This window comes from Anolis sagrei, chromosome Y (assembly GCF_037176765.1).
Source record: "Anolis sagrei isolate rAnoSag1 chromosome Y, rAnoSag1.mat, whole genome shotgun sequence".
Classification (NCBI taxonomy): Eukaryota; Metazoa; Chordata; class Lepidosauria; order Squamata; family Dactyloidae; genus Anolis; species Anolis sagrei.
In genome coordinates this window covers 14,741,815-14,767,431 of record NC_090035.1, presented here as the reverse complement: position 1 = coordinate 14,767,431, position 25,617 = coordinate 14,741,815, and the positions used below count along the sequence as shown (strand labels likewise).

General features: G+C 47.6%; 2 protein-coding genes across 2 annotated transcripts; both read right to left on the bottom strand.

Annotated features, from left to right (window-relative positions):
* LOC137095335 (structure-specific endonuclease subunit SLX4-like) lies at nucleotides 1-16,868 on the bottom strand. Its single transcript, XM_067461853.1, has 10 exons — nucleotides 16,532-16,868; nucleotides 4,886-5,193; nucleotides 4,616-4,796; nucleotides 4,412-4,482; nucleotides 3,255-3,395; nucleotides 2,892-3,061; nucleotides 1,346-2,562; nucleotides 928-1,042; nucleotides 568-849; nucleotides 1-430 (listed from the first exon to the last, which is right to left on the bottom strand). The coding sequence occupies exons 1-10, from the start codon at nucleotides 16,827-16,829 to the stop codon at nucleotides 88-90; spliced, it is 3,126 nt and encodes a 1,041-aa protein (XP_067317954.1). The 5' UTR covers nucleotides 16,830-16,868; the 3' UTR covers nucleotides 1-87.
* An 82-nt stretch (nucleotides 16,869-16,950) lies between these two features.
* Nucleotides 16,951-25,548, bottom strand: LOC132781555 (heat shock protein 75 kDa, mitochondrial). The gene is made up of 17 exons (XM_060785813.2): nucleotides 25,228-25,548; nucleotides 24,603-24,685; nucleotides 22,933-23,073; nucleotides 22,715-22,786; nucleotides 22,320-22,480; nucleotides 21,598-21,707; nucleotides 21,285-21,358; nucleotides 20,939-21,094; nucleotides 20,618-20,738; nucleotides 20,465-20,534; nucleotides 20,019-20,166; nucleotides 19,696-19,881; nucleotides 19,361-19,499; nucleotides 19,140-19,225; nucleotides 18,624-18,769; nucleotides 18,458-18,530; nucleotides 16,951-17,178 (listed from the first exon to the last, which is right to left on the bottom strand). The coding sequence occupies exons 1-17, from the start codon at nucleotides 25,520-25,522 to the stop codon at nucleotides 17,077-17,079; spliced, it is 2,163 nt and encodes a 720-aa protein (XP_060641796.2). The 5' UTR covers nucleotides 25,523-25,548; the 3' UTR covers nucleotides 16,951-17,076.
* Nucleotides 25,549-25,617: the final 69 nt, after the last annotated feature.

Here is a 25,617-nt window from a genome sequence, read left to right as displayed (position 1 = left end):
TTGGCATATAGGGCATTTTAATAAATAGTAATATAGAGTGACATTGGTCCACAGGAGGGCCCTGTCCTGGCCGTCCTACGATGCTGATCACCTCCGTTTCCGGCGCCTCCCCGCCAGTCCTCTCCTCTCGCGGACCTCCCTCCGCGCCTCGGCTGTAGTGAAGGTGATGCCGTGGGCATCCAGGAGGTCTAGCAGCTTCCCTGCTGCAATCCTGACCCCGCTTTGCTTCAGCTCTGCCTGCAGTGTAGCCAGCTCAATGGGTTGATAGAGCAGGATCCGACGGCAAAGGGCTGGCGAGGAGCGGATGTGGTGTCGGAAGGCCTCCAGATTGGACTCCTCACGGGTGAGAACTTGAGAGGCCGGTATCAACGCCGCTGCCGCCTCCTCCTCTTCTTCCAGCCAGGTGGTCTCAAACTCTGCCGAAGAAGAACTGAGGAAGGAAGAAGAAAGTGTGAGGTCGCTCTCCAGCCACCAAAAACGAATTCTTAAGGAAAAGCTGTTTCCCCAAAGGAGCCAGCGCCTTTCCCCTGCAAGCCTCTTTCGGTCCCAAGAAGCGCAGCTCCATACCTGTAGGAGGCGGCCACAGAGGAACCAGTGGACGCCTGGGAAGCCGGGGGAGAGGAGGGGCCGTCCCTGGCGTCGCTGTTGCTTCCAAGGGCAGGCCCCACGGGTAGCCCCCTCTGCAAGCCATGCAGGGCTGGCCTCTGGCTCTCCTGGATGGCCCCAGCTGGACAGTGCAGTGGAGCCACTGGGGAGGCAGCGCTCACGCTCTTCACTGGGTGCGTGAACTGGAAGATCTCCTTCAGCTTAAGGACCATCTGGCGTTTGGGAAGAGCCCGGACCCCAAACCTAGGGAAAGGGGCAAGTGGTCAGTAAGGCTATTCCCCCATGGCCAGGACCCTCCTGTCCTGAGGGCACCAACCTCACCTCTTCAGTTCCGTTTTCAGCTCTGGGGTCGCCATGGCTGAGTAGGAGGGCATTGGGGTGACTGGGGTCAGGGGCGGCAGAAGCGGCACCCTCTCCTCACGCCCAAAGGAGGTGTCTGGAGAAGAAGAAATCAGACACAGGTGCCTTGATGCCTGAGGCACAGAGGCACAGGCCACTGCTCACCAGCAATGGCCACTTGGCCATTGGGGAGAAAACTGCAGAGAAGCACCTTCTCTTGGGCCATTCCCAGATCCTCAGAGGCCAGCATGAGACCCTGTTTAGACTCAGCGGCCTTGAGTGAGATGTACAAAGGATGCTGCAGGTGAGAAGCTTCCCCCATCCACCCACCCATTGAGGAGGCTCTCAGAAGGGCCCTCACACTCCCTACGGTCCTCAGAGGAAGGACAGGGCTTCTTACCGGCGGTTGACGGTGACGGGGACCTCTGGGTGAGAGGGAAAGGGTCGCTGCTGTCAGAGTCCCCACAGCCTCGTTTCCTGCATCCTCCAGCCACTGACCCTCCTGTGCTGGCGAAAGGGCTGCCCCCATCTTCACCTTCCTCCTCGCTGTCATCCACAACCACCACTTCATCCTGGAAGCAAGGAGGGCTGCCAGGCAAAGGGGGCGACGAGGGCAGAGGCCCGCAGGAAGTGGGAGACAGGATCTTTGGAGACGGTGTCCCTGGCGACACGGGACCTGCCCAAGTCTCAGGCCCATGACTGGCACTGACATCAGAATCACTCGCCTGGCCGGGCTTCCTGGGCAGAGGGGTGTCCGGCACAAGCGTCCTCCCACCTCTGCTGCTGCCCTCCTCGTCGCTGGTGCTCAGCCGCAGCCGCTCTTGGCTGTCACTTGGGGGACCACGGAGCCCCAAGACTACCAAGTCTTCCCCAGCAATGTCTCTGTCCTGAGAAGGCCCACGCTCTGGCTCTTCATCTGAATCCAGCACCACAATTGGGTCCAGACTCCCAGGCAGAGGCCTTGCACCAAAGAGGGCTTCCCCCTGATGACTGCGGGGCACCTTAGGAGAGGAAGAGGAGGAAAAGGAGGAGGAGGAAGGGGATCTCCTCCTGATTGGGCCTGGCAAGGAGGCAGACACAGGCGCAACAGGGCCACGAAGTGCCATGACAGATCCCCTCAGCGGCCCATCTGGCCCCAAGGGAGCATCCGCAACAGGCATTTTCTGCATTGGCCGGAGAGCATCTGAGGAGTGAGGCAGAGTAGGGGGCTCTAGTCCCTCTCTGGAGGGAGGGCAACCAACAGAGCAGCCTGGCCACCTTGCCCCTTGGTGGTCCTCACCCTGGGCTTCCTCCTCCCTCTCCTTCCTTCTGCCTCGGCCAGAAGAGGCGCGTTGGGTGGCAGCAAACTGGTAGATCTCTTCCAGTTCTTCTTCGCCCACGGTTTTGGTGCTGCTCCCCTCTTGGGCTGCCAGGTTCGGAAAGGCCTCTTCCTTCTCCTCTTCTTCCAGCCACATTGACTCCAGGAGCCCCTCAAAGGTCTCAGCCCTGTCCTCCTCTTCACCATCATCATCTCCATCATCACCGCCTCCAGGATTCCCAAGGCTGCCTTCTTCCCCTCCAGCCACCCGGGACCCGTGGCAACGTCTGCACAGAGCGACCAGATCCTGCACTCCGAACCTGCAACCATTACAACAGCTGTCATTCATTGCAAGGAGGCGACCAGACAAAGGGGAAGGCAAGGACAGAGGCGCACAGGAAATAGGAAAGCACAATGCTTCCTTTGGGAAGCATGCCTTCTCTGGATCCTCTTCTATTCTCACAAATAGAAAACATAACTGTGGGCAGCAATAAATCACTGGGAAAATTCCTGTGTCTCAGTGTGTCCATTGTAAAGACACAGGTTGGGAGCTGATTGCAGGGGTTGGGGAATCATGGGACAGAGCGCAGTAGTCCAAGGGCCTGTGGGAGGCCCTTGGCCGGCAGAGAGTGACCAGGGAGGAGCGCACCTGGCAGCCAGGGCTCCCACGTGGGACTGCAGGTGGAGCGGGACCCGGGGGTCAGCTGCATAGAGGAACCGCAGGAAGATAGTCACAGCCTCTGCCGGAACGTCACTCAACAGCAGGCGCCGGGTCTCCGCACCTCCGTCTTCAGCCACGGCAAACCCTGTACGGTCCACCTGGCGGCAGAAGGAGGGAAGGAAGTAAGAATCAAGAGCTACTCTGGAAGAAAGGAATGAAGGAAGGGCCAAGAGCCATTGTGGAAAAAGGAGGCTGACTCAAACTTCCAAAGAAAAACCGGGGGTCACTGGAAAGAACAGGCTGAGCAACCGCTGCTGCATCCAACCTGTGCCACCCCCACAAAACACTCACAAGTTCCAAAAGTTCTGGGCACCGGGCATAGAGCACAAACATGTGGGCATAGACGACCTCCCCGCTGTCCACCTGGAATTGGACGTCACTCAGGTGGGGATTGTTAACCATGGCCCCAAAGGCAGTGGCTAATGAGTTGACCTGAAACGAGAAGAGAGAAGGAGAGATCCGACAGTGTCCCCGCTCCTTCTGGACCCACTTCCTGAAGGGGGAATTGAGTGCCCGCATCCAAAGCAGGCAGAGCATCCTTTGCCAAGGAAAAAGCTCTCCTAACTATAACTCAACAGCCACTGTTGGTGTGCCAGGCCTGAAAACAGGGTTCAAATGTTCAGGAGCCCAGCTCCCTTCTGTCAGAGGCAGAGACCCAGATCTGAGCTGAAATCATTACCATTATTACCATTATTATTATTATTATGGCACAAAAATACACTATGACACAGCAAATGAGATGTATTTGCTAGATTTTTTATCACAAAATCACAAGTCGAACACTTCCCAAGCGTTTAGGACTGTGTGATGTATTTTCTAATTATGTGCACAGATCCAAGTAAGGTGGTCTTTTGCAGTTCACGGATCATGATATTATTATAATTATTATTATTATTATTATTATTATCATCATCATCCTCATCATAATCACCAGCTCAGTTCTTGCCAAAACCAGGACCTGTATTGCAATATTATTATTATTATTATTATTATTATTATTATTATTATTATATCATCATCATCAGAAACAAAACAAGATTAGTACACAGAAAACAAGTCCACTATGCTGGCTTTTGTATTTGATCACGTCAGACACTTCCCAAGTGTCTAGGATTGTGTGATGTATAGGCGAATAATGCGTGCAGAACCGAGTAGGGTGACTTTTTACAGCTAGAAGATGGTAATTTTGTTAGCTCCGATTCTGTTTAAGTGCAGGCCAAGGTATTTAGGCACTGCACTCAGTGTGCTGATCACCACTGGGACCACCTTTACTGGCTTGTGCCAGTCTTTATAGTTCTATCTTTACATTCTCATATTGTGTCAGCTTTTCCAGTTGCTTCTCGTCAATTCTGCTGTCACCTGGGATTGCAACAATCTATACTTCGTTTTTCCCCCACAATTGTTATTATTATTATTATTATTATTATTATTATTATTACTATTATTACCTTCCCCTCTTCTTCTTGCAAGTGGATGGACGTCTCCTGAGGGGCATCCCCTGGTGCCTCTCGTTCTTGCCCTTGATGAAATACAAAGACCATTAAAGTAGTAGTTCTCCTCCAGACCCAGCCAAGGCCAGCCCCCTTTCTTTGCTGGAGGGCTCTCTCCTTAAGCCTAGTAGACCTAAGGGAAAAAGATGGGGCCCCTCTCACCTGGCCCCCGCTGGGCATCCAGGCCCCACTGGGTGAGGGTCAGGCCCTCTCCAGCCAGGTCCTCCAAGTCCCGCAGGGGCCCCTCCTGGCTGCCGGCCACTTCCCTGCTTGGATCGCATGCCTGAGGAGGCTTGGGTTCTGGTGAAATGCAATCCTTCCCTGTAGGCTCCGGCTCAGACCCCTGGGAAGAGGAGAAGGAGGAGGGTGTGCTTGCCTTGGCCTCCGTGACCTCTGGCAACCCCAGCATCCCTTTGGTCCCATGCAATCTACCTGCTCCGTTAACAACGGCACCTGGAAAATGGGGCCTGTAGCACAGCAGTCCTGTTCTGGGAGGGAGCCTCCCGTCAAGGCGCTGAGTCCCCACCAGGCTCCCAGGGGCCACGGGGCCCCTTCCCCAGACTGCTGGGCCTCCCAGAGGCGGCTGGAGGGCAGCGGAGGGGTGCGGGGTGGCGGCGCTGCCTCGGGGCGCAGCAGCAGCAAAGCTACACGGGCCTCCGTCTCCTGTAGGGTCTTGGTCGGGTCCTGCGGCAGCAGCAGGGGAGGCGGAGAGCAGGGGGCCTTCCGGCAGTGGCCCCTCCCTGCAGCAGAAAGGAAAGAATGAGAAGAAAGAGGAGAAATGGAGGAGAACCAGGAAGAGGAAGAGAAGAAGGAGAAGGAAATGGATGAGGAGAATAAAGGAGGAGAATCAGGAGGAGGAAGAGGAGGAAAAAGGAGAAGGAGCAATGCTGCCATGAGCCTAGTGTCAGGGAGGACAGCACTGAGGACAATTCTGGCAGGAAGGGGCCAATCACAGGCACGGAAAATATAATATGAAAAGTGCACAATGAATGCAACCAAAAAGTCTCGGATAAAGTATATGCAGAGAACTGGAAATGTTTATGTCCGGAGAAGGAACAGGGACCTTGAAGTGGCCAGAAAAGCCATATTTATTTATTTATTTATTTATTTATTTATTTACTTCGCTTATATACCGCAATTCTCAGCCTAATGGCGACTCAATGGCGAATTTATTTATTTACTCTGTTTGTATCCTGCCTTTCTCTACCCCAAAGAGGACTCAGGGCAGCTTTATACATGGTGACTATTCAATGCCTTTGAACAACATTAAAGTACATTAAAAATTTAAAATTAATTAAAAAGTAACTACACATTAAATTATTGCAATCACCATTAAAATCACGCAATCCACATTCGTAATCTGCGCACGTTCCAAAAGTCTAATTCATTCATTCATTCATTCATACTTTTTCATTCTTTGACTTATTCATACTTATTCTTTCATTCATTTGCTTGCTGACTTTATTTATGCCTCACCTTTCTCCCCTTGGCACTCAATGCAGATACTGTTTCCCTCCTAAGAAGACCTAACTGCAAAACAAGCCCTAACATGAGGATTTATGCGGGATGTGCGTCATAGAAGCCCTTGTTGTTGTTCATTCGTTCAGTCGTCTCCGACTCTTCGTGACCTCATGGACCAGCCCACGCCAGAGCTCCCTGTCGGCCGTCACCACCCCCAGCTCCTTCAAGGTCAGTCCAGCCACTTCAAGGATGCCATCCATCCATCTTGTCCTTGGTCGGCCCCTCTTCCTTTTGCCTTCCACTTTCCCCAGCATAATTGTCTTCTCCAGGCTTTCCTGTCTCCTCATGATGTGGCCAAAGGACTTCAACTTTGTCTCTAGTATCCTTCCCTCCAGTGAGCAGTCGGGCTTTATTTCCTGGAGGATGGACTGGTTGGATCTTCTCGCAGTCCAAGGCACTCTCAGCACTTTCCTCCAACACCACAGCTCAAAAGCATCGATCTTCCTTCGCTCAGCCTTCCCTAAGGTCCAGCTCTCACATCCGTAGGTTACTACAGGGAATACCATGGCTTTGACTAGGCGGATCTTTGTTGCCAGTGTGATGTCTCTACTCTTTACTATTTTATCGAGACTGGACATTGCTCTCCTCCCAAGAAGTAAGCGTCTTCTGATTTCCTGGCCACAGTCTGCGTCTGCAGTCATCTTTGCACCTAGAAATACAAAGTCTGTCACGGCCTCCACGGTTTCTCCCTCTATTTTCCAGTTGTCAATCATTCTTGTTGCCATAATCTTGGTTTTTTTTTATGTTTAGCTGCAACCCGGCTTTTGCGCTTTCTTCTTTCACCTTGATGAGAAGGCTCCTCAGCTCCTCCTCGCTTTCGGCCATCAGAGTGGTGTCATCTGCATATCTGAGGTTGTTAATGTTTCTTCCAGCAATTTTCACCCCAGCTTTGCATTCATCCAGCCCCGCACATCGCATGATGTGTTCTGCATACAAGTTAAAAAGGTTGGGTGAGAGGATGCAGCCTTGCCGTACGCCTTTCCCAATCTTGAACCAGTCTGTTGTTCCGTGGTCAGTTCTTACTGTTGCTACTTGGTCCTTGTACAGATTCCTCAGGAGAGAGGGAAGGGGGCTTGGGATGCCCATCCCACCAAGAACTTGCCACAATTTATTATGATCCACACAGTCAAAGGCTTTAGAATAGTCAATGAAGCAGAAGTAGATGTTTTTCTGAAACTCCCTGCCTTTCTCCATTATCCAGCAGATATTGGCAATCTGGTCTCTCGTTCCTCTGCCTTTTCTAAACCCAGCTTGAACGTCTGGCAGCTCTCGCTCCATGTATTGCTGGAGTCTTCCTTGCAGGATCTTGAGCATTACCTTACTGGCATGAGAAATAAGGGCCACTGTACGGAAGTTGGAGCAGTCTTTCGCATTTCCCTTTTTTGGTATGGGGATATAAGTTGATTTTTTCCAGTCTGATGGCCATTCTTGTCTTTTCCGTATTTACTGGCAAATGGCATGCATCACCTTGACAGCATCATCTTTTAAGATTTTAAACAGTTCAGCTGGGGTCCCGTCGTCTCCTGCTGCCTTGTTGTTAGCAATGCTTCTTAAGGCCCATTCAACCTCACTCCTCAGGATGTCTGGTTCTAATTCATTCACCACACCATCAAAACTATCCTCGATATTATTATCCTTCCTATACAGATCTTCTGTGTAGCCCCGCCACCTTCTCTTGATCTCTTCAGCTTCTGTTAGGTCCCTGCCATCTTTATTTCTTATCATACCAATTTTTGCCTGAAATTTACCTCCAATGTTTCTAATTTTCTGGAAGAGGTCTCTTGTCCTTCCTATTCTGTTGTCTTCTTCCACTTCCATGCATTGCTTATTTAAAAATAGTTCCTTATCTCTTCTGGCTAACCTCTGGAATTGAGCATTTAACTGGGCATATCTCCCCTTTTCACTGTTTCCTTTTGCTTTCCTCCTTTCTTGGGCTACTTCCAGTGTCTCAGCAGACAACCATTTTGCCTTCTTGGTTTTCTTTTTCTTTGGAACGTACTTTGTTGCCACCTCCTGAACAATGTCGCGGACTTCTGTCCATAGTTCTTCTGGGACTCTGTTTACTAAATCTAGCCCTTCAAATCTGTTCTTCACTTCCACTGTATATTCGCTAGGAATGTTAGTGAGATCATATCTAACTGGTCTGTGTATTTTCCCTGATCTCTTTAGTTTTATTCTAAATTGAGCAATAAGAAGTTCGTGATCTGAGCTACAGTCAGCCCCAGGTCTTGTTTTCACCGACTGGATGGATGTCCGCCACCTTTGGCTGCAAAGGATGTAGTCAATCTGATTTCGGTGTTGACCGTCTGGTGAGGTCCATGTGTAAAGCCGTCTTTTAGGTTGTTGGAAGAGAGTGTTTGTTATACACAGCGAGTTTTCCTGGCAAAATTCTATCAGTCTGCGTCCCGCTTCATTTTGTTCTCCCAGACCATGCTTGCCTGTGATTCCTGTTGTCATTTGACTTCCCACCTTGGCATTCCAGTCTCCTGTAATGAAAATAATGTATCTTTTTGGTGTATTATCCAGTAGTTCCTTCAGATCCTCATAGAACTGATCTACTTCTGCTTCTTCAGCAGCTGTGGTTGGGGCGTATATTTGGATCACTGTGATGTTGAAAGGCTTTCCTTCCACTCGAATTGAGATCATTCTGTCATTTTTTGGGTTGTATCCAAGCACTGCTTTAGTGAATTTCTTATTAATTATGAAGGCTACTCCATTTCTTCGATGTTCCTCTTGTCCGCAGTAGTAGATCTGGTGGTCATCTGATGTGAAGTGGCCCATTCCAGTCCATTTCAGTTCGCTGACCCCCAGAATGTCTATCTTTAGTCTTGACATCTCACCAATAACAACATCCAATTTGCCCTGGCTCATAGATCTTACATTCCAGGTTCCTACCACCCCAAATATAAGCCCTGGTCAGAATTTTCAGCCAGAGGAACGCACCTTTGTGGTCACACATGATGGATGTAGTGAATTATAAAATAACAATAATGATATCAATATAGACTTGATGTTTTGAATTATAACACAACAATGATATCAATGTATAATTGATGGTTTTAATTATAGAATATAAAGAATGGCCAGAGTGAAGAGAGAGGGGGCCAGAAGACAGTTCCACCTTGTCACCTGTGCTATGCTAATAATATAATATAATGTAATATAATATATTGTATATTCATATATTTATAATATTATAATATAATGCAAAATAATACTACTAATAGTTATTATTATGTATTATAATTATATATTTATTTTGCATGTAATAATATTACAATATAATGGTATAGTATAATATAGTAATATTTAATACTGAATGGCACTCCATGCAGTCATGCCGGCCACATGACCTTGGAGGTGTCTATGGACAATGCCGGCGCTTTGGCATAGAAATGGAGATGAGCACCACACCCGAGTCAGACATGACTGGACTTCATGTCAGGGGACAACCTTTACCTTTACCTACTATGCTAATAATATAATATACTGTATGTATATATATCTTATAAGCTGCTCTGAGTCTCCTTCGGGGTGAAAAGGGTGGCATATAAACGTCGTAAATAAATAAATAATGATATCATTGTATAACTGACGTTTTGAATAATAGTTTTGCATAAACTACAGATATACAATAACGACACAATAACGATACTTAACAACAACAATAACAACAAAATCAACACTAATACTTTATAAATAACAATAAAAAAAAATCCAAAACGGCTGTCACAATTCTAAAAACAAGAACACTAGAGAAGTGGCTAAATATGGCAACATCTAAGATCAAACAAGACAAAACAGACAAAGTAGAAAAAGTAGAAAAAGTAGAAAAAGTGGAGCAACCAGAGCAAAGGAGAGGGTCAGTCTCAGGAAACCCAACGGGAAAGGAAATTCTAAAGGAAATACAGAAAATACTGGAGCAGCAGGAAGCAAATCAAGAGAAGCAAGATGCTTATCAAAAAGTAGCAGAAGACCAGAGAATGAGACTGAAGAACGACTTAACAGAGGAGATGGCCAAAATGAGAAAAGAGATCACAAATGAACTAGGAGACATGAAGAAAGAAATGGACGCTATGAGACAGGAAATGAGGAAAAACCAGACAGATGTGGCCAAACTGGAAAAGATGCAAGAAGAAATAAAAGAAAAATTAGAAGATATAGAGTTAAGAGAAGAAAAGATACAAACGAGACAAGATCAAGCGGAACAAAAAGAACTGGAATATTACTTAAGATTTCGAAACGTACAAGAAGAATCACAAGAGAACTTGAGACAAATAGTGACAATGATAACAGCAGAAATACTGGAAATCTCAGAAGAGGACGCAGAAACCAACATTGACAGGACATATCGGATAACAACGGGCTATGCAAAGAAACACAAAGTGGAACGGGACGTAATCGTACAATTCAGTAGAAAACACATTAGAGATGAACTTCTCAAGAAAAGCTTCAAATCCCCGCCACACTACAAGGATAAAAAGATCATTATCTTGAAAGAATTTACCCAATCAACAATACAGAAAAGGAGAAAGTACAAGGATCTGGCAGATGAGCTAAAAAGACAACATATCAGATTTAGATGGGAAAAAGGTGAGGGATTAATGGCAACCTACAAAAACGAAAAGATATGGATTACCTCAGAGGAAAAAGCAGCGGACTTTTTAACAACAATCAAGAAGAACAAAGAAGAACAAGAATACCAATATATCCCTGGACAAATGATGCAAGTGAAAAGACACCGAACAGAATCTCCAGAAAAAATAGAAGAACTCCCCAGCACATCAACATCAACACTAATAGCAAGAATGGAGAAAATCGCTGAAAAACAGGATGAACATGGAAAAAACGCTTAAATGTTACAACCAGAACATCAACGGTTTAAACTCCCCGAATAAGCGCAGAAGAGTATTCAATAGGATTAAACAAGGAAAATATGATTTGATAGCTTTACAAGAAATCCACATCGCCCAGAAACACTCAAAATACGTAACACAAAAAAAACTTGGCAAAGAATTCTTCTCATTAGCACAAGAAAAGAAAAGAGGAGTAGCCATATATGCAAATCCAGATTTAGACCCAAAGCAAGCATTTAAAGACGACGAAGGAAGAATAATTGGAGTATCATTAACAATTGACAACAGGAAAATATTAGTGTGCAACATCTACGCACCAAATGGACCCAAAACGAAATTCACACAGAAACTCAGAAATTTAATCCAGGAAGAAGAATATGAACACTTAATAATAATGGGAGACTACAACGGAATAATAAACAGTAAATACGATAGAAAATTAGAGGACAAACAGCACAAACCAATAAAGGCAAACCTACTCCCCCAAACATTTACCAGGTTGTTAGAGGAACTGAACCTACAAGATGCGTGGAGAAACCACCATCCAGGAGAACAAGACTACACATACTTCTCGGGGAGACACAGAAGTTGGTCCAGAATAGATATGATATGGACCTCGCACTCACTACTTTCCAAAATCAACCACATAGAAATATTGACAAGGAAGGATTCAGACCACAGCCCGATTGAGATCACGTTCAACCAGAAAAGAAGACAGGGCAGCTGGCGATTAGATGACACCTTACTGAAAGTCCAAGAAACTCAAAAAACCATCAGGACACATCTAAATAATTATTTTGAAACAAACGAAACAGAAGATATAGACATACAAACAATTTGGGATGCGGGAAAAGCCGTGATGAGGGGAATGTGTATACAGCAGTGGGCAATAAGAAACAAGAAGAGAAACGAACAGATGAAAATAATCACGAAAAAACTGGACGAGGCTGAAGATAAACTGAAACAAAACCCAAGCAACCCAAAACTACCACTGGAAATTCAAAGGCTGCAGAGAATGAGAATAGAACTGGAAACAGAATCAACGGCAAAAAAACTAAAATTTGCGAAACAATCGCATTTCTACAATGCGAACAAAATTGGTACATGGCTGGCAAAAAGATCGGAAAAATGAAACAAAAGCAATACATTACAAAAATTACCACGGATAATAAAGAATATACAAAGGATAAAGACATAATAAAGCAGTTCAATGAATTCTATAGCAAACTATATCAAGGAAGGGAATCACGGATAGAAGATATCACCCGATACCTGGGGAAACAAAAGTTAGAGAAAATTTCGGAAGAGCACAGAAAAAACTTAAATAAAGAAATTTCAAATCAAGAAATACAAAAGGCAATCAAGAAATTAGACGCCTCAAAAACACCAGGCCCTGATGGATTTACGGCCGCATACTACAAAACATTTGAAAAAGAATTGACACCTAAATTGAAAAGACTAATGAATCAGGCATTGGAAACTCAAAGTATCCCAAACACATGGAAACAAGCAAAAATAATCATGATACATAAAGAAGGGACTGACAAAACGGATGTAAAGAACTATCGCCCGATTTCGCTGCTCAATATAGACTATAAAATATATGCAAGCATAATTGCCGAAAGGCTAAAAGATTTTCTGAAAGAATGGATCCAAGAAGAGCAAGCAGGCTTTCTCCCGCACCGTCAAATTAAAGATAACATTAGAACAGTTGTCAACATCATAGAATACTACGAGAAAAACATAGACAAGGAGTGCGCGCTGCTATCACTGGACGCAGAAAAGGCTTTCGATCGGATTAATTGGGAGTTCTTCCTGGCTTTAGTGAGAGAACTGGATATGGGATACCACTTCATTAACTCAATAAAAGCAATCTACTCCACACAAGTAGCCAAAATATGTGTAAATGGATGTACAACAGACAATATACAAATAAAACAAGGCACCCGTCAAGGATGCCCACTGTCCCCACTCCTATTTATAATGTCCCTGGAGATACTTCTAAATAACATCAGAAAAGACGACAGACTTAAAGGAGCCAAAATAAGGAAGCACTCATTTAAACTAAGAGCATTCGCGGACGATGTAATTTGCATAATTGAGAATCCGCTAGACAGTTGGGAATTATGGATAAACAAAATTGAAGAATTCGGAACATTGGCAGGATTAACAATTAATAAAAAGAAAACAAAATGGTTGACAAAAAATGTCTCCAAGGAACGACAAAAAACATTGGAAGAGAGAAGTGGGATACAAACAACAGACAAAATAAAATACCTCGGCATAATCTTGACAGCAAAAAACTCACAGTTACTAAAGAATAACTATAACACAAAATGGAAAGAGATTAGTAACGAATTGGCGAAGTGGAAACACCTGAATCTTTCTATGCTAGGGAGAATATCAGCGATTAAAATGTCAATACTACCCAAACTACTTTTCTTATTTCAAGCCATCCCAATAATCAGAAACGTACAAGTGATTAAGAATTGGAATAAAGAAATCTCTAGATTCGTGTGGCGTGGAAAGAAACCAAGAATAAAATTTACAAGCTTGATTGAAAACAAAGAAAAAGGCGGATTAGGACTTCCTGACTTTCAAACGTACCATGATGCTTGCGGTTTAATCTGGGTAAAAGAATGGGCCAACTTACAAAATCCCAAAATCCTGGCACTAGAAGGACACGATCTACGCAGTGGCTGGCACGCGTATATATGGTACGACAAGAAAAAAATCGAGAAGAACTTTGGCAACCACTTCATTAGGTCATCGCTTATCAAAATTTGGGAAAAGTATAAAAACAAACTATATCAAAAAACACCTCTATGGATCTCTCCACTAGAGGCCACCCAAAGACGTGAATTGGGGTGGGAAAGCTGGCCCAGATACAAAGACATCTTAAAGAAAGATAGAGAAGGATTCAAGCTCAAAACACTAGACGAGATAAGAACAACATTCGGTGAAACCACATGGTTTCAACATAGACAAATGTGCGAGGCATTCAATAAAGACAAAAGAAAAGGCTTCGACAATAGAGAAAACCAATGGGAAAGAATAATGGCAACGAGGACAAAAGGAATCACAAAACTATATAAAATCCTATTAAACTGGAAAACAGCGAGCAACAGCGTGGAAAGCTACACTACCAAATGGACAGGCATTGTTGGCCATACTATTGATACAGGGCAATGGGAAAAAATATGGAAGATAAAATTAAAATGGACCAACTCCTATTGTTTAAGAGAAAATTGGATCAAAATGTTCTTCCAATGGTATTTAACACCTAGCAAGCTGGCCAAATACTACAAAAATGTACCGGAAAAATGCTGGAAGTGCAAAGAAAAAAAAGGCACTTTCCCACACCTCTGGTGGACTTGCGAAAAGGTTAAAAAATTTTGGACGGAAATTCATAGAATAACAACGGAGGTACTGGAACTGAAACTAGAAAAGAAAGCGGAATACTACCTGCTAGGAATACTCGACTTCGAAATAGATATAAATAAAGACAAGCTCTTTTTCCACATGGCTACAGCAGCAAGACTAGTGCTAGCAAGTATATGGAAAAGTGAGGAGATCCCAAAGTTAGATGATTGGAAACTAAAACTAATGGATATAATGAATATGGACACACTGACGCAACATATAAGATCCAAACAAGCAGCAGGAGGAAGCAAAACAGACTGGTCTCCAATCAAGAAATACCTAGATGGAAAGTAAGGACAGAACCGGCGAACGAGAGGAAATAAAAAAGAAGACGGAAAGCCAACACAGACGAAAACACTATTACTAACGCACTATCGGGGAAACAATGAGTAAATAAACAAGAACACACAATACTAACACACTCCACGTCCCACTTTCCCAATCACATGCACATCCTGTCTACCTACCCCCACCTACCTCTAGATAAGATATCCCCCCCCTCCCCCCCGATCCCCCCCCCAACTCTACCCCTCCCCATCAGTAGTTAGGGACTTTGCCCACCCCCTTCTCCTTCCCCTCACCCTACCAACCCCTCCCAGCTTTTAAGGTATAACCTTTACATCAATGGTTAACACCCTATTGATGCATTGTTACTAAAAATCCTCAATAAAAAAATGAAAAAAAAAATAATTATAAAATAATAATGATATCAATGTATAATTGAAGTTTTAAATTATAAAATGACAATAACGATATCAATGTATAATTGAAGTTTTGAACTATAAAATAACAATAACAATGTATAATTGACATTTTGAACTATAAAATAACAATAACGATATCAATGTATAATTGACATTTTGAATTATAAAATAATAATGATATCAATGTATAATTGACATCTTGAACTATAAAATAACAATAATGATATCAATGTATAAATGACATTTGAATTATAAAATAACAATAGCAATGTATTGTCGAAGGCTTTCATGGCCGGAATCACTGGGTTGTTGTAGGTTTTTTCGGGCTATATGGCCATGGTCTAGAGCAGGAGTCCTCAAACTAGGGCCCGGGGGCCGGATACGGCCCTCCAGGGTCATTTACCCGGCCCTCGCTCAGGGTCAACCTAAGTCTGAAGCAACTTGAAAGCACACAACAACAACAATCCCATATCATCAACCAAAAGCAGGCCCACACTTCCCATTGAAATACTAATAAGTTTATATTTATTAAAATTGTTCCTTTTTGATTATTGTATTGTTTTAAGTGTTTTTTTGCACTACAAATAAGATATGTGCAGTGTGCATAGGCATTCATTCACTTTTTTTTCATATTATAATCCACCCTCCAACAGTTTGACCTGGCCCTCTGTTTAAAAAGTTTGAGGACCCCTGCTCTAGAGGCATTCTCTCCTGACGTTTCACCTGCATCTATGGCAGGTGAAAGGTCGCCGGTTCAAATCCAGGGAGTGGAGTGAGCTCCTGCTGTTAGCCCTAGCTTCTGCCAACCGAGTAATTCGAATATATGCAAATGCGAGTAGATCAATAGGTACCGCTCTGGTGGGAAGGTAACGGTGCTCCATGCAGTCATACCGGCCACATAACTTGGAGGTGTCTATGGACAATGCTGGCTGTTAGGCTTAGAAATTGAGATGAGCACCAACCCCCAGAGTTGGACACAGCTGGACTTAATGTCAGGGGAAAACCTTTACCTAGATTTGTTCTTAAACTTGAATTTGTATGTAAATCGGAATTGATAGTTTTCAAGTATAACTCCATCCAAATTTGCAATTTGCATCCTCTGAGGATGCTTGCCCTAGATGCAGGCGAAACGTCAGGAGAGAATGCCTATAGACCATGGCCATATAACTCGAGAAACCCTAAAACAACCTAATACCAATGTGTAATCAATGTAAATAAATAGCATTATTGACATGATATGATGTTCCAGAGGTAAGGGATGGCATGACTATATTGGAGTAAATGTTGATTTTTGTAGGTAGATGGTTGCAGACCAAGCATGGGCCAACTTGGGTCCTCTAAGTGTTTTGGACTCCAACTCCCACCATTCCTAACAGCCTCAGGCCCCTTCCTTTTCCCCCTCAGCCGCTTAAGCGGCTGAGGGGGAAAAGGAAAGGGCCTGAGGTTGTTAGGAATGGTGGGAGTTGGAGTCCAAAACACTTTGAGGGCTGAAATTGGCCCAGGCCTGATCTGGATCCATTTCAGTCTAGACCTTGCTTCCTTCCCTGACACTGGCCCCGCCCCCTCAGCCTAACCTGCTCCGGAAGTCCCCTTCCTCCTGCGCTTCCTGGCCTCCGCCTCCAGGGGGCGCTGCTTCCGGTCTGCCGCCTCCCCTTCTTCCGGGCGGAGGGAGCGCGAAAGTGCCAGTGCGAGCTGAAGATCCGCCTCCTCCTCCTCTCCGCCTTTTGCCCTCCGGCGCCGCTTGGAGGAAGCGTCCCGGGAAGAGCCGCCACGCTTCCGCTTCCCTTCCGCGGGGGGAGCCAAGCCCTTCCCCGCCTGCCGGCATCGCTGCTGCTGCTGTTGCTGGCGGAACTCGTCCTCCGAGTCGCCCATACTAGGTTTTGAGAAGGGCGCATGCGCAATAGGGGGAGGGGGCGTGGCCGAGCTTAGTCCTCCCTTCCTGCCATAGAGAAGCCCGCCCGGAGCGTCCCCCCACAATGACAGACAGAAGTGGTAGACACAGAAGTGGGAGGGTCTTTATTGAAGGCAAGGAAAGGGAATTAAATAGAGCAGGGCTTCTTTCTCTCTCTCTCTCTGGACAGGCAGTCCTTCTGCAAGGCACGGTTCCTTCTTGGGGGCCTCAGTGCTTCTCCAGGGCTCTGGCCAGGAGTTGGTTCAGCCTGCTGACCATAGGCCGTGGGTCGTCACTCAGACCAGCCGCGATCATGGCATTGTCGTAGATCTGGGCCAGAGAGGAAGAATACAGGTAATCCCCAAAAGACAAACAATATCAGTTCTAGGTTCTTGTGGGTTTTTTCGGGCTATAGAGCCATGTTCTAGAGGCATTTCTCCTGACGTTTCGCCTGCATCTATGGCAAGCATCCTCTGAGGTAGTGAGGAGACCTCACTACCTCTGAGGATGCGTGCCATAGATGCAGGCGAAACGTCAGGAGAAATGCCTCTAGAACATGGCTCTATAGCCCGAAAAAACCCACAAGAACCTAGTGATTCCAGCCATGAAAGCCTTCGACAATACAATATCAGTTCTGTAAGTTTACCAGAGCCCCTGGTGGCGCAACGGATTAAACCGCTGAGCTGCTGAACTTGGTGACAGACCGAAAGGTCGCCGGTTCAAATTGAGGGAGCGGGGTGAGCTCCTACTGTTAGCCCTAGCTTCTGCCAACCTAGTCATTTGAAAATATGCAAATGTGAGTAGATCAATAGGTGGGAAGGTAAGGGTGCTCCATGCAGTCATACCGGCCACATAACTTGGAAGTGTCTAGGGACAATGCCGGCTCTTCGGCTTAGAAATTGAGATGAGCACCAACCCCCAGAGTTGGACACAGATGGACTTAGTCAGGGGAACCTTTACCTAGATTTGTTCTTAAACTTGAATTTGTATGTAAGTCGGAATGGACAGTTTTCAAGTATAACTCCATCCAAATTTGCAAGGTATAGGGAATGGCTGTCTGTGCCCCCGTTCGGAAGATTTCTCCTCACTTTCTGTCCCTGTGAGAACTGGATTTTGGAAAATGTAACTTGTTGTGGAAACAAGGATTGGGAATAAAACTTAATTGGAGACCGAGATAATAACTCTTTCAGGAGTGGATTTCGCTTCCTTCTGAAGGGGAGATGCCTCTTCTGATTTTTCTCACTTCTTGTTGTCTTGGTCCTGCTCTTAACATTTGTAAGTCAGATTTTAACTCAGTGAATGGCTATAACAAACATGGACAAACTTGGGCCCTCCAGGTGCTTTGGACTTCAACTCCCACAATTCCTAACAGTGGGAATTGAAGTCTAAAACACCTGGAGGACCGAAGTATGCCAATGCCTGAGCTATAATGTATGACCAATCTCTCTCTGCAAAGAGAAGCCCAAGGGCAGTCCTCAGGGGCAGTGGAGGTGTGATTGCGGACTGAATCTGGGAGCCCCACAAACCAAGGGAAGCAGCTGCTACTCCTGACCCCAAAGGGACCTCCTTCCAGAGCCCCATATCCCTCCCCACAGCAGTTTGGGCTCACCTGCTCAAGCAGCATCTGGGCCAGGTCTGGTTGGGAGTCCCGCAGATGGCTGAGCTTCTGGATCAGAATGTGCCTGAGATGGAGGGAGGGAAAGGGGAGGGTGAGGCCTTGCGCCATGTTCCACTGCCCCCCCCCCCACCAGCAGCATCTACCCCTCCATACTTACCCCGCATTGATTTCCAACGTGGGCTGCAGGATCTGGGCTCGCTCCTCACTGTTCTTGGCCAGCTGCTGCATGCGTAGAAAGTGCCGGGCAGCACCCATCTCCAGCACCGTAATCATGGCTGGGTGCGTGTCCAGCCGCGGGGTCACCTGCACACAGAAGGGAAGGGAAGCCGAGCTGTGTCCAAAGGAGGTTGCCTCCTCCCTATTCTGCCCCAACCAACAAGCCCCTTTGCCTTCCTCCTCCTCCCAAAGAGAAGCCACACCACCACCAGGAGGCAAGGCCACAAGTGCCCATGTTCTCTGAGGTGGATATGGGAAAGGCAAAGGCAGGTCAGAGAGGCAGTTGTCTCTGGGAAGAGGCTGCCCTGGGAGGCAGGGGGACCAGAACAGAAAAGGAAGTCAGTAAGCAAGACAAGGCACAGGGGGCTCCCCAGCAGGACCCTTGAGGCAGATGTGCATCTCTTGCAAACAGCCAGGAAGGCAGCCAGGGAGAGTATCCCTTGGGGCTTTCCCTCACCTTGATGGCGCTGACTCGTGTGCCCAGTACATTCCTCATCCACGCCAGGAGCTCTTCTGTGTCCTGGGGGCTCAGGCCTTCTTCCGCTGCAGTGGGAGGCACAAGAGAAGTTAGGAGAGGTGGGAGAGGTAGCCTAGGAGCCCTGGCTCCATACCCTTCTCCAAGAGGGTGGCATCACGACAAGTCACAGCAGCTAGTTCCCAAGCCTCTGAGACACCCACCTGGCTGCTTCTCCTCAAATGCCTCCTCCTTGTAGTGATCGACCACAATGTCAGTCTCCACTGACATAAGTTTCTTCTTGTCAAACTCTCGCAGGTGCAAGAGAGTCAATTCGTCAAACTGTTCATAGCAGAAAAGGACCTGGAGGTGGGAAAGCAGAGGTGTCTCATTCCCTAACTGTCACATCAGGGAGCACTCCTCCCTTGGGTCACCCAAATGCAGCCTCCCCCTGGGAGTCCTTGGTAGAGCCCTAAGCATCTGGGCGACGCTCAGCTAAGAGTCCACTTCCAGATCAGGAGCCTCCCCAGCTAGAGCCTGCACCCTTTGCCCACTTCACCTCAGCCGCCTTCTTCTTCATGGCTTCGTAGTAGGGGGAGCGTTCAGCCAGGTGGCGGCTGGGGGCACACAGGTAATAGATGTTCCTACTGCCGGGAGCCATGCGAGTGGCATACTCTGGAAGGCTGGTCAGCTGCCCAGCAGGGAGCGATGAGGACTCATAGCGCAGCAGCTTTGCGATGTCCTCCTGCAAAGGGCCAAAGTTCCCTCAGCAGGAGAAGTCGGGCCCACCATGCAGTTGCCTGGACACCTCCCTCCCTCTCCCCCAGGTTCAATCCCACAGGACGGATGGGGCTGCCTGCCTGGGCCTCCTGCTGGGCGCACCTTGACCTCCTGCTCGGCAGTGGTGACAATTCCCTCCCGCATGAACAGTCCATAGTCCTCAAAGAACTTGGCATACTTTTCAGGGTCCCTCTTGCTCTGCTCCACGAAGAACCTGATCAGTCGCTGCTGCAGGACATCCCGCAGCTTCCTGTGTGGAGGAGAAGGAGGCCCAGCAATGAGACCCAGCCCATGAGGGGAAGGGGCAAGGGGCCTTGCTTGGATGTGGAGTCTGGAAGAAGTGGCTACTTAGTCCTCCCAGGAACATGCCACTGGGACTTCGATGGATCTCGTCCCTTGAGGCTCCAGGTCCAATGGTGAGCGAGAGGTGAGCACCAGACAACCCCATACTATGGCATGACCAGACCAAGTGAAACCTTGACACCAGGAAGGGCCAAAAGTTGCTCTCTCCCCACCTCCCTGAACCCAGATCCAAGTGCCCTCCTGACCTGATGAGGGCGCTCTCCTGAAGCAGCTCCCGGCTGAGGTTGAGTGGGATGTCCTCACTGTCCACAACACCTGTGGCAGAAGGGAGGCAAGGTGTGAGGTAACTGTGGTTGAAAGGAGGAGACCCTTTCTTCCACCAAAAGGCCTCTGGCTACCTTTTAGAAAGCGCAACCACTTGGGCAAGATGTCTGTGGCTTTTGTCAGGATCAGGACCTTGCGGCTGTAGAGGGCCACACTGGAGCCCATCTCCCGGCTGACGTCAAACATGGAGGGTTTCTGAAGGTGCAGCATGAAGAAAAGCAGGGAAATGATGGAAAGAGGGACCAGTGGAGGGGAAGGGGAGGCAAGGAGGGGCTCTGCTTAGAAGGGCCCAATCCCCTCCTCTCCCGGTCTGGTCAGCCTCCCCATCCCCCTTCTTCTCCCATCTGTCTGTCCCTCTGCTGTCTGTCCCTCGGCACCCTGCCCAGGTGGCTCACCATCTGGGGGACATAGAAGAGACTGCGGATATTGAGGGGAGCATCAGTCTTGTAGTGGAGGATGTAGCGCGGCTCATCATGCGCCTGGGCAATGAAGCGGTAAAACTCCTTGTGCTGCCAGTCCCCAATGTCCTTGGGATCCATTGTCCACAGGGCCTGGGGGAGGGGAGGCAAGATCTCAGAGACCCAAAGGCAGCTAGGAGGGTTTCCACAAAAGGACAGTCAGCTCAGCCCCAGAATTCACCCCTATCCCACCTCCCTGCACTTGGACACGGACCTTCAGAATTGCAAGGGAAACAAGTTCTGCCATCTTCTCCTTTAGGCTACTATCCCATCCCCTCTTTACCTGCAAGGTGTTGATGCGTCGCCCATTGAGGTAGATGGGGAAACTGACAAAGTTGCTGTATTTTGTGATGATCTCTGTGGAAAGCAAAAGATGGCTCTGAAGGCCCACCTCACTCAAGAGATTCCCCACACTGACCACCCTTGAGCCTGTAGGATTCTGTGATAGATGGAACGAGAGAGCTCCTTGCCCAGAAGGGCTGCCTGAGAGGGAGACAGGCCTGGATCCTGGGCAACAGGATCCTGAGGCTTCCCAGGCCCCTTTCTCTGTGGCCCATAGCAGCAGCACAATGTTCAGAAGGAGCCCGGACTCTCACCCTTGACACGCTCCTCACTGGCAAATTCCTTGCAATCCTCTTTGAGGTGGAGAATGATTTTCGTCCCACCTTGGACTCCGGAGGCTTCGGTGATCTCGAAGGTGCCAGAACTAGAATCAGAAATGCAAGTTCCATTTCCAAGAACTATACACTGAGAAGAAGTCCTGAGGATGAACCCTCTCCCCTGTGATCAGATCCAAGCAGTGGCCACAAAGTCCGCAGAGCCACCACAGCCTGAAGAATCTGGTCTCTATCAGTCTTATCATATCTGTGAACTTTAACCTATATTTACTGGTGAAATTCAATCTTTATTTTACCTGTGTATATATGTGTATTTTTGTTTTATCTCTCTGTATTAGCCATTGCACCCCAACTGGAGTCACAACAAAAGGCAGATAATAAAGAAATAAATATATTATTATTATTATTATTATTATTATTATTATTTGAAATACAAGATGAGTCCACAGCAGACACTCTGCTGGCCGTATTATTATTATTATTATTATTATTATTATTATTATTACTACAGTGTTTTTCTTTTCCAGTCTGTGCATGCAGTAAAAACTTTACTGAAGTTTCCAAGGAAAAGGTTCAGTCCCAGCTTTGGCTCCTTCAAGCGCAGGGACAGCAGCCCAGGATCAGCAGCACATGCCCCCTTTCCACCATCCCCTTCCCTGTGGCCCCCAAGTGCACCCTTGCTCCACAAAGCCCCATTTTACCCATCTGAACACCAGCAGTAGCCAGGAAGGCCTGGCTTGGCTGGCTGCGAAAAAACTTCCACCCGGTCAGCCACCATGAAGGCAGAGTAGAAGCCCACTCCAAACTGGCCAATGATTCTGCTGCCGACCTCTGCCTGGTTCTCCATCAGGTCCAGAAAGGCCTGGGGAGGGAAAGTGCCTTCAGTTCAGCCACTCTGCCGCCCCTTCCGTGTTGGGTGTGTATTTCCATCAGAGATGTTCAAGAAGATGAATCGGAGAATTTGAAAATAAAACTGGCAGCTGGCTGGAAACACTCTGCCAAGGCTGCCTTTGCCCAGCTGCACAGCAGTGGTTCAGGGAGGTCCCACCCCCACAGCAGCAGATTAAGCCACTTCCAGCACTCCCCCCGCCTTCACCTTGGAGCCAGACCGCGCAATTGTCCCCAGGTGGGAGAGCAGCTCTTCCCGTGTCATCCCAATCCCGGTGTCCTGCAAAAGAACAGAGTGAGACCAAGGGGCCCAATGGATCCTAGCACCCCTTGCTCATTGTCCAGGAGGGGAATGGGCCCTCTACAACCCTTGTTGCTGAAGGGCCCCGAGGGAGGGAAGGAGGGCCCTTGCAGCTCCTTCTGCACCTGGACGGTGAGTGTTCCCTCCTGGGGGTCCGTTTCCAGGTGAATCTCCAGCTCTGGCAAGACTTTCCCTTCAGAGAGAAGCTGGTGGCGCAGCTTTTCCAGAGCATCACTGCCATTGGAGATCAGCTCCCGGATGAAGACCTGAGGGACAAGACTTGGCTTGTGAGGGAGTCCCAGGATGCTTAATGGTGAAGCTGTATCTAGATATTTTGTTGTACATACATTATGTTTTGACTCTGATGTACCATCTTGGGTAACAATTTAATATGTTATAATATTGTTATTATCATTATTACTAGACACTACAGCACCATAAAAGAGTGGAGCTATGCAATGCAGACCCAAAATTAGTAAGAACATCAGCCCTTGTTTTACTCAACTGCTGAGTATTCCTGCCCTGTTTGGCATAGGTCTGTCAATGCAAAGCAGGTGAACATAGCATGGAATGAAACATGCAGAATAATCACAGGATGTCTTAAACCTACACCGGTTGATAACATCTACAAGCTAGCTGACATTGTCCCGTCCCCCGTCCCCCTCATGTGCGACGGGAAGTTGCTGCTAACTGTGAGAGAAATAAGGTTGAATACTGTGAAAGCCACCCACTGTATGGCTACCAGTCTCCTCCCAGTAGAAGCAAATCAAGGAAAAGCTTTATGAGAACTACCACTCCTCTTGGCATTCCCCCAGCAACAACAAGGGTATCCCTTTGGGCAGCTAAACCAGGAAATTCCAACTGGATGGCCCCCCACAAGGGTCTTCCTCCAGGGGCAAAACAGGAACTCACTTCCTAAGGACATCAGGCAGGCCCCAACTCTGGAAGTCTTTAGGAGGAGTTTGAAAACGTGGTTGTTCCACTGTGCCTTCCCAGAATAATGAACTCTCAGCACTTTGTCCTCTAAAGCACTTTATATTGATTTAGGTCTGCTCATATGTTTCCACTAACGCCCCACCTCCTTATCTTGACCATGTGCAGCATCATTTTAATTTTTTAATTAGATTTGGCCTAGCCATAGATTTTAAAAGTGTGTTGTATTATTGTCAATGCTCATGTTAATGTCTATGTGATTTATTTTAATTGCATGTATTGTTGTTGTTATTGCTTGTATTGTTGTGTTGTGGGCTCGGCCTCATGTAAGCCGCACTGAGTCCCTTGGGGAGATGGTAGTGGGGTACAAATAAAGTTATTATTATTATTATTATTATTATTATTATTATGGGCAACTTGGAAGTCCCTGAACAGACTCAGAAGTGGAGTGGGCAGATCAAATGACAACCTGGCAAATGGCACTACCTAAAAGAATCCCACACCTTATGTGACTGTGGTGCAGGACAGACAACTCCGCATCTGTATGCTTGTCCACTATGCCCTGCCGCATGTATAGAGGAATAATTGTGGGAGGCTACAGACAATGCTATTGCTGTTGTTCGTTTTTGGTCAAAAGATATTTAGCCGCCTGCGTGCCTTCTATTTTTATCAGTTTTATACTAATTTGTGCAATGCTTTTGATAGGAAAAATAAGTAACACTCTACCAACGCAACTCAAAGCTACCAATACCATTCAATTGAAAACGGGAAAATACACAAGAGTTAAAAGAGAATTCTGTATTACTGTAAATTAATGAATGATAACGTGATGACGTCCCCCAGGGCTGGCGTCCGCACCCACCTCCTTCTCGGAGTAGAGGGACCGGGCCACGATGTCCAGCAGCTTCCGGGTCTCGGCCTGGAACTCGTGCCTGGAGCTGGAGCCTGCGGGGAAGGGAGCGAAGGTCAGAGGCCTCCGGGGGGAAAGGGATGGGGCCAGGATCTGGGGCAGGAGGCAGGGCTGTAGCCAGAAAAATTTTTTGGGGAGGGTTGACAATTTGGGGGGGAGGAGGTTGAAAATTTCGGGGAGGGTTGAAAATTTTGGCGGGGGGGGGGGTTGAAACCTGCCTCTTAGCTCACGCTGAAGCAAAGAGCACAGCAGGGGCAGAGCAGCCTTCAATAGCCTGCAGCTCCACCCCTGTCAACCACCTCCACCAAGTCTGGCCTCCTTAATGAGTTGCTTGGTTGCTTCACTACATCGGCTCTTACTGCAAGTAACGACAGTGTGAATAAATTGTCAATATTTGCTTGAGATAGTGGTTGCAGTTCTGGAGGGACTCTTGATTTTTTGCATCTCATAGACTTAGCATGGGGATTTGGTTAACCAGTTAAAATTCAGTTTTTTAAAAAAATCTGAAACATTTCGGGGGGGAGGTTGAACCCCTAAAACCACCCCCTCGCTACAGGCCTGGCGGGAGGAAGCCCACCTGGGAGGCTCTGGGGATGGCTGTGCAACCGGCGCAGGGGCTGCTCCTCCTCCCCCTCCTCTTCCTCCTTCTCCTCCTTGTCCAGGCTCTGGGCCGCTCTGCCCCCGCTGGTGGTGCTGCAGCCGCGCGCCGAGACCCAGGCTGGACTCCGCGGGCGAAGAGAGAGGCCGGGTTGGGGCGGCGGGCGCCAGTGGGGAGGGGCGGCGAGGGCGGAGGGGCTCCTTCTCCCACCGCGCGGAGCCGCCAGCAGCCTCCGCAGAAGCAGCCGCGCCTCCCTGACCCGCGCCATGGCCATCAGAAGCTAGCTTCCGGCGCGTACGCGTGACGTCAACCAGCAGCCTTTTGCAGAAGCAACCAAGCTTCCGGCGCGCGCTGTTTCCATCGGGGGGA

Coding starts and splice junctions, on each gene's coding strand:
- LOC137095335 (XM_067461853.1), bottom strand. CDS start 16,829: ATGGGCGACTCGGAGGACGAGTTCCGCCAGCAACAGCAGCAGCAGCGA. Junction 3,396..4,411: donor TGCAAGAAGAAGAGGGGAAG/GTAATAATAGTA, acceptor TTCTCGTTTCAG/GTCAACTCATTAGCCACTGC. Junction 431..567: donor TCTGTGGCCGCCTCCTACAG/GTATGGAGCTGC, acceptor TTCCTTCCTCAG/TTCTTCTTCGGCAGAGTTTG.
- LOC132781555 (XM_060785813.2), bottom strand. CDS start 25,522: ATGGCCATGGCGCGGGTCAGGGAGGCGCGGCTGCTTCTGCGGAGGCTG. Junction 19,882..20,018: donor CTGCCGAGCAGGAGGTCAAG/GTGCGCCCAGCA, acceptor GGCCCTTTGCAG/GAGGACATCGCAAAGCTGCT. Junction 19,226..19,360: donor ATTTGAGGAGAAGCAGCCAG/GTGGGTGTCTCA, acceptor CTCCCACTGCAG/CGGAAGAAGGCCTGAGCCCC.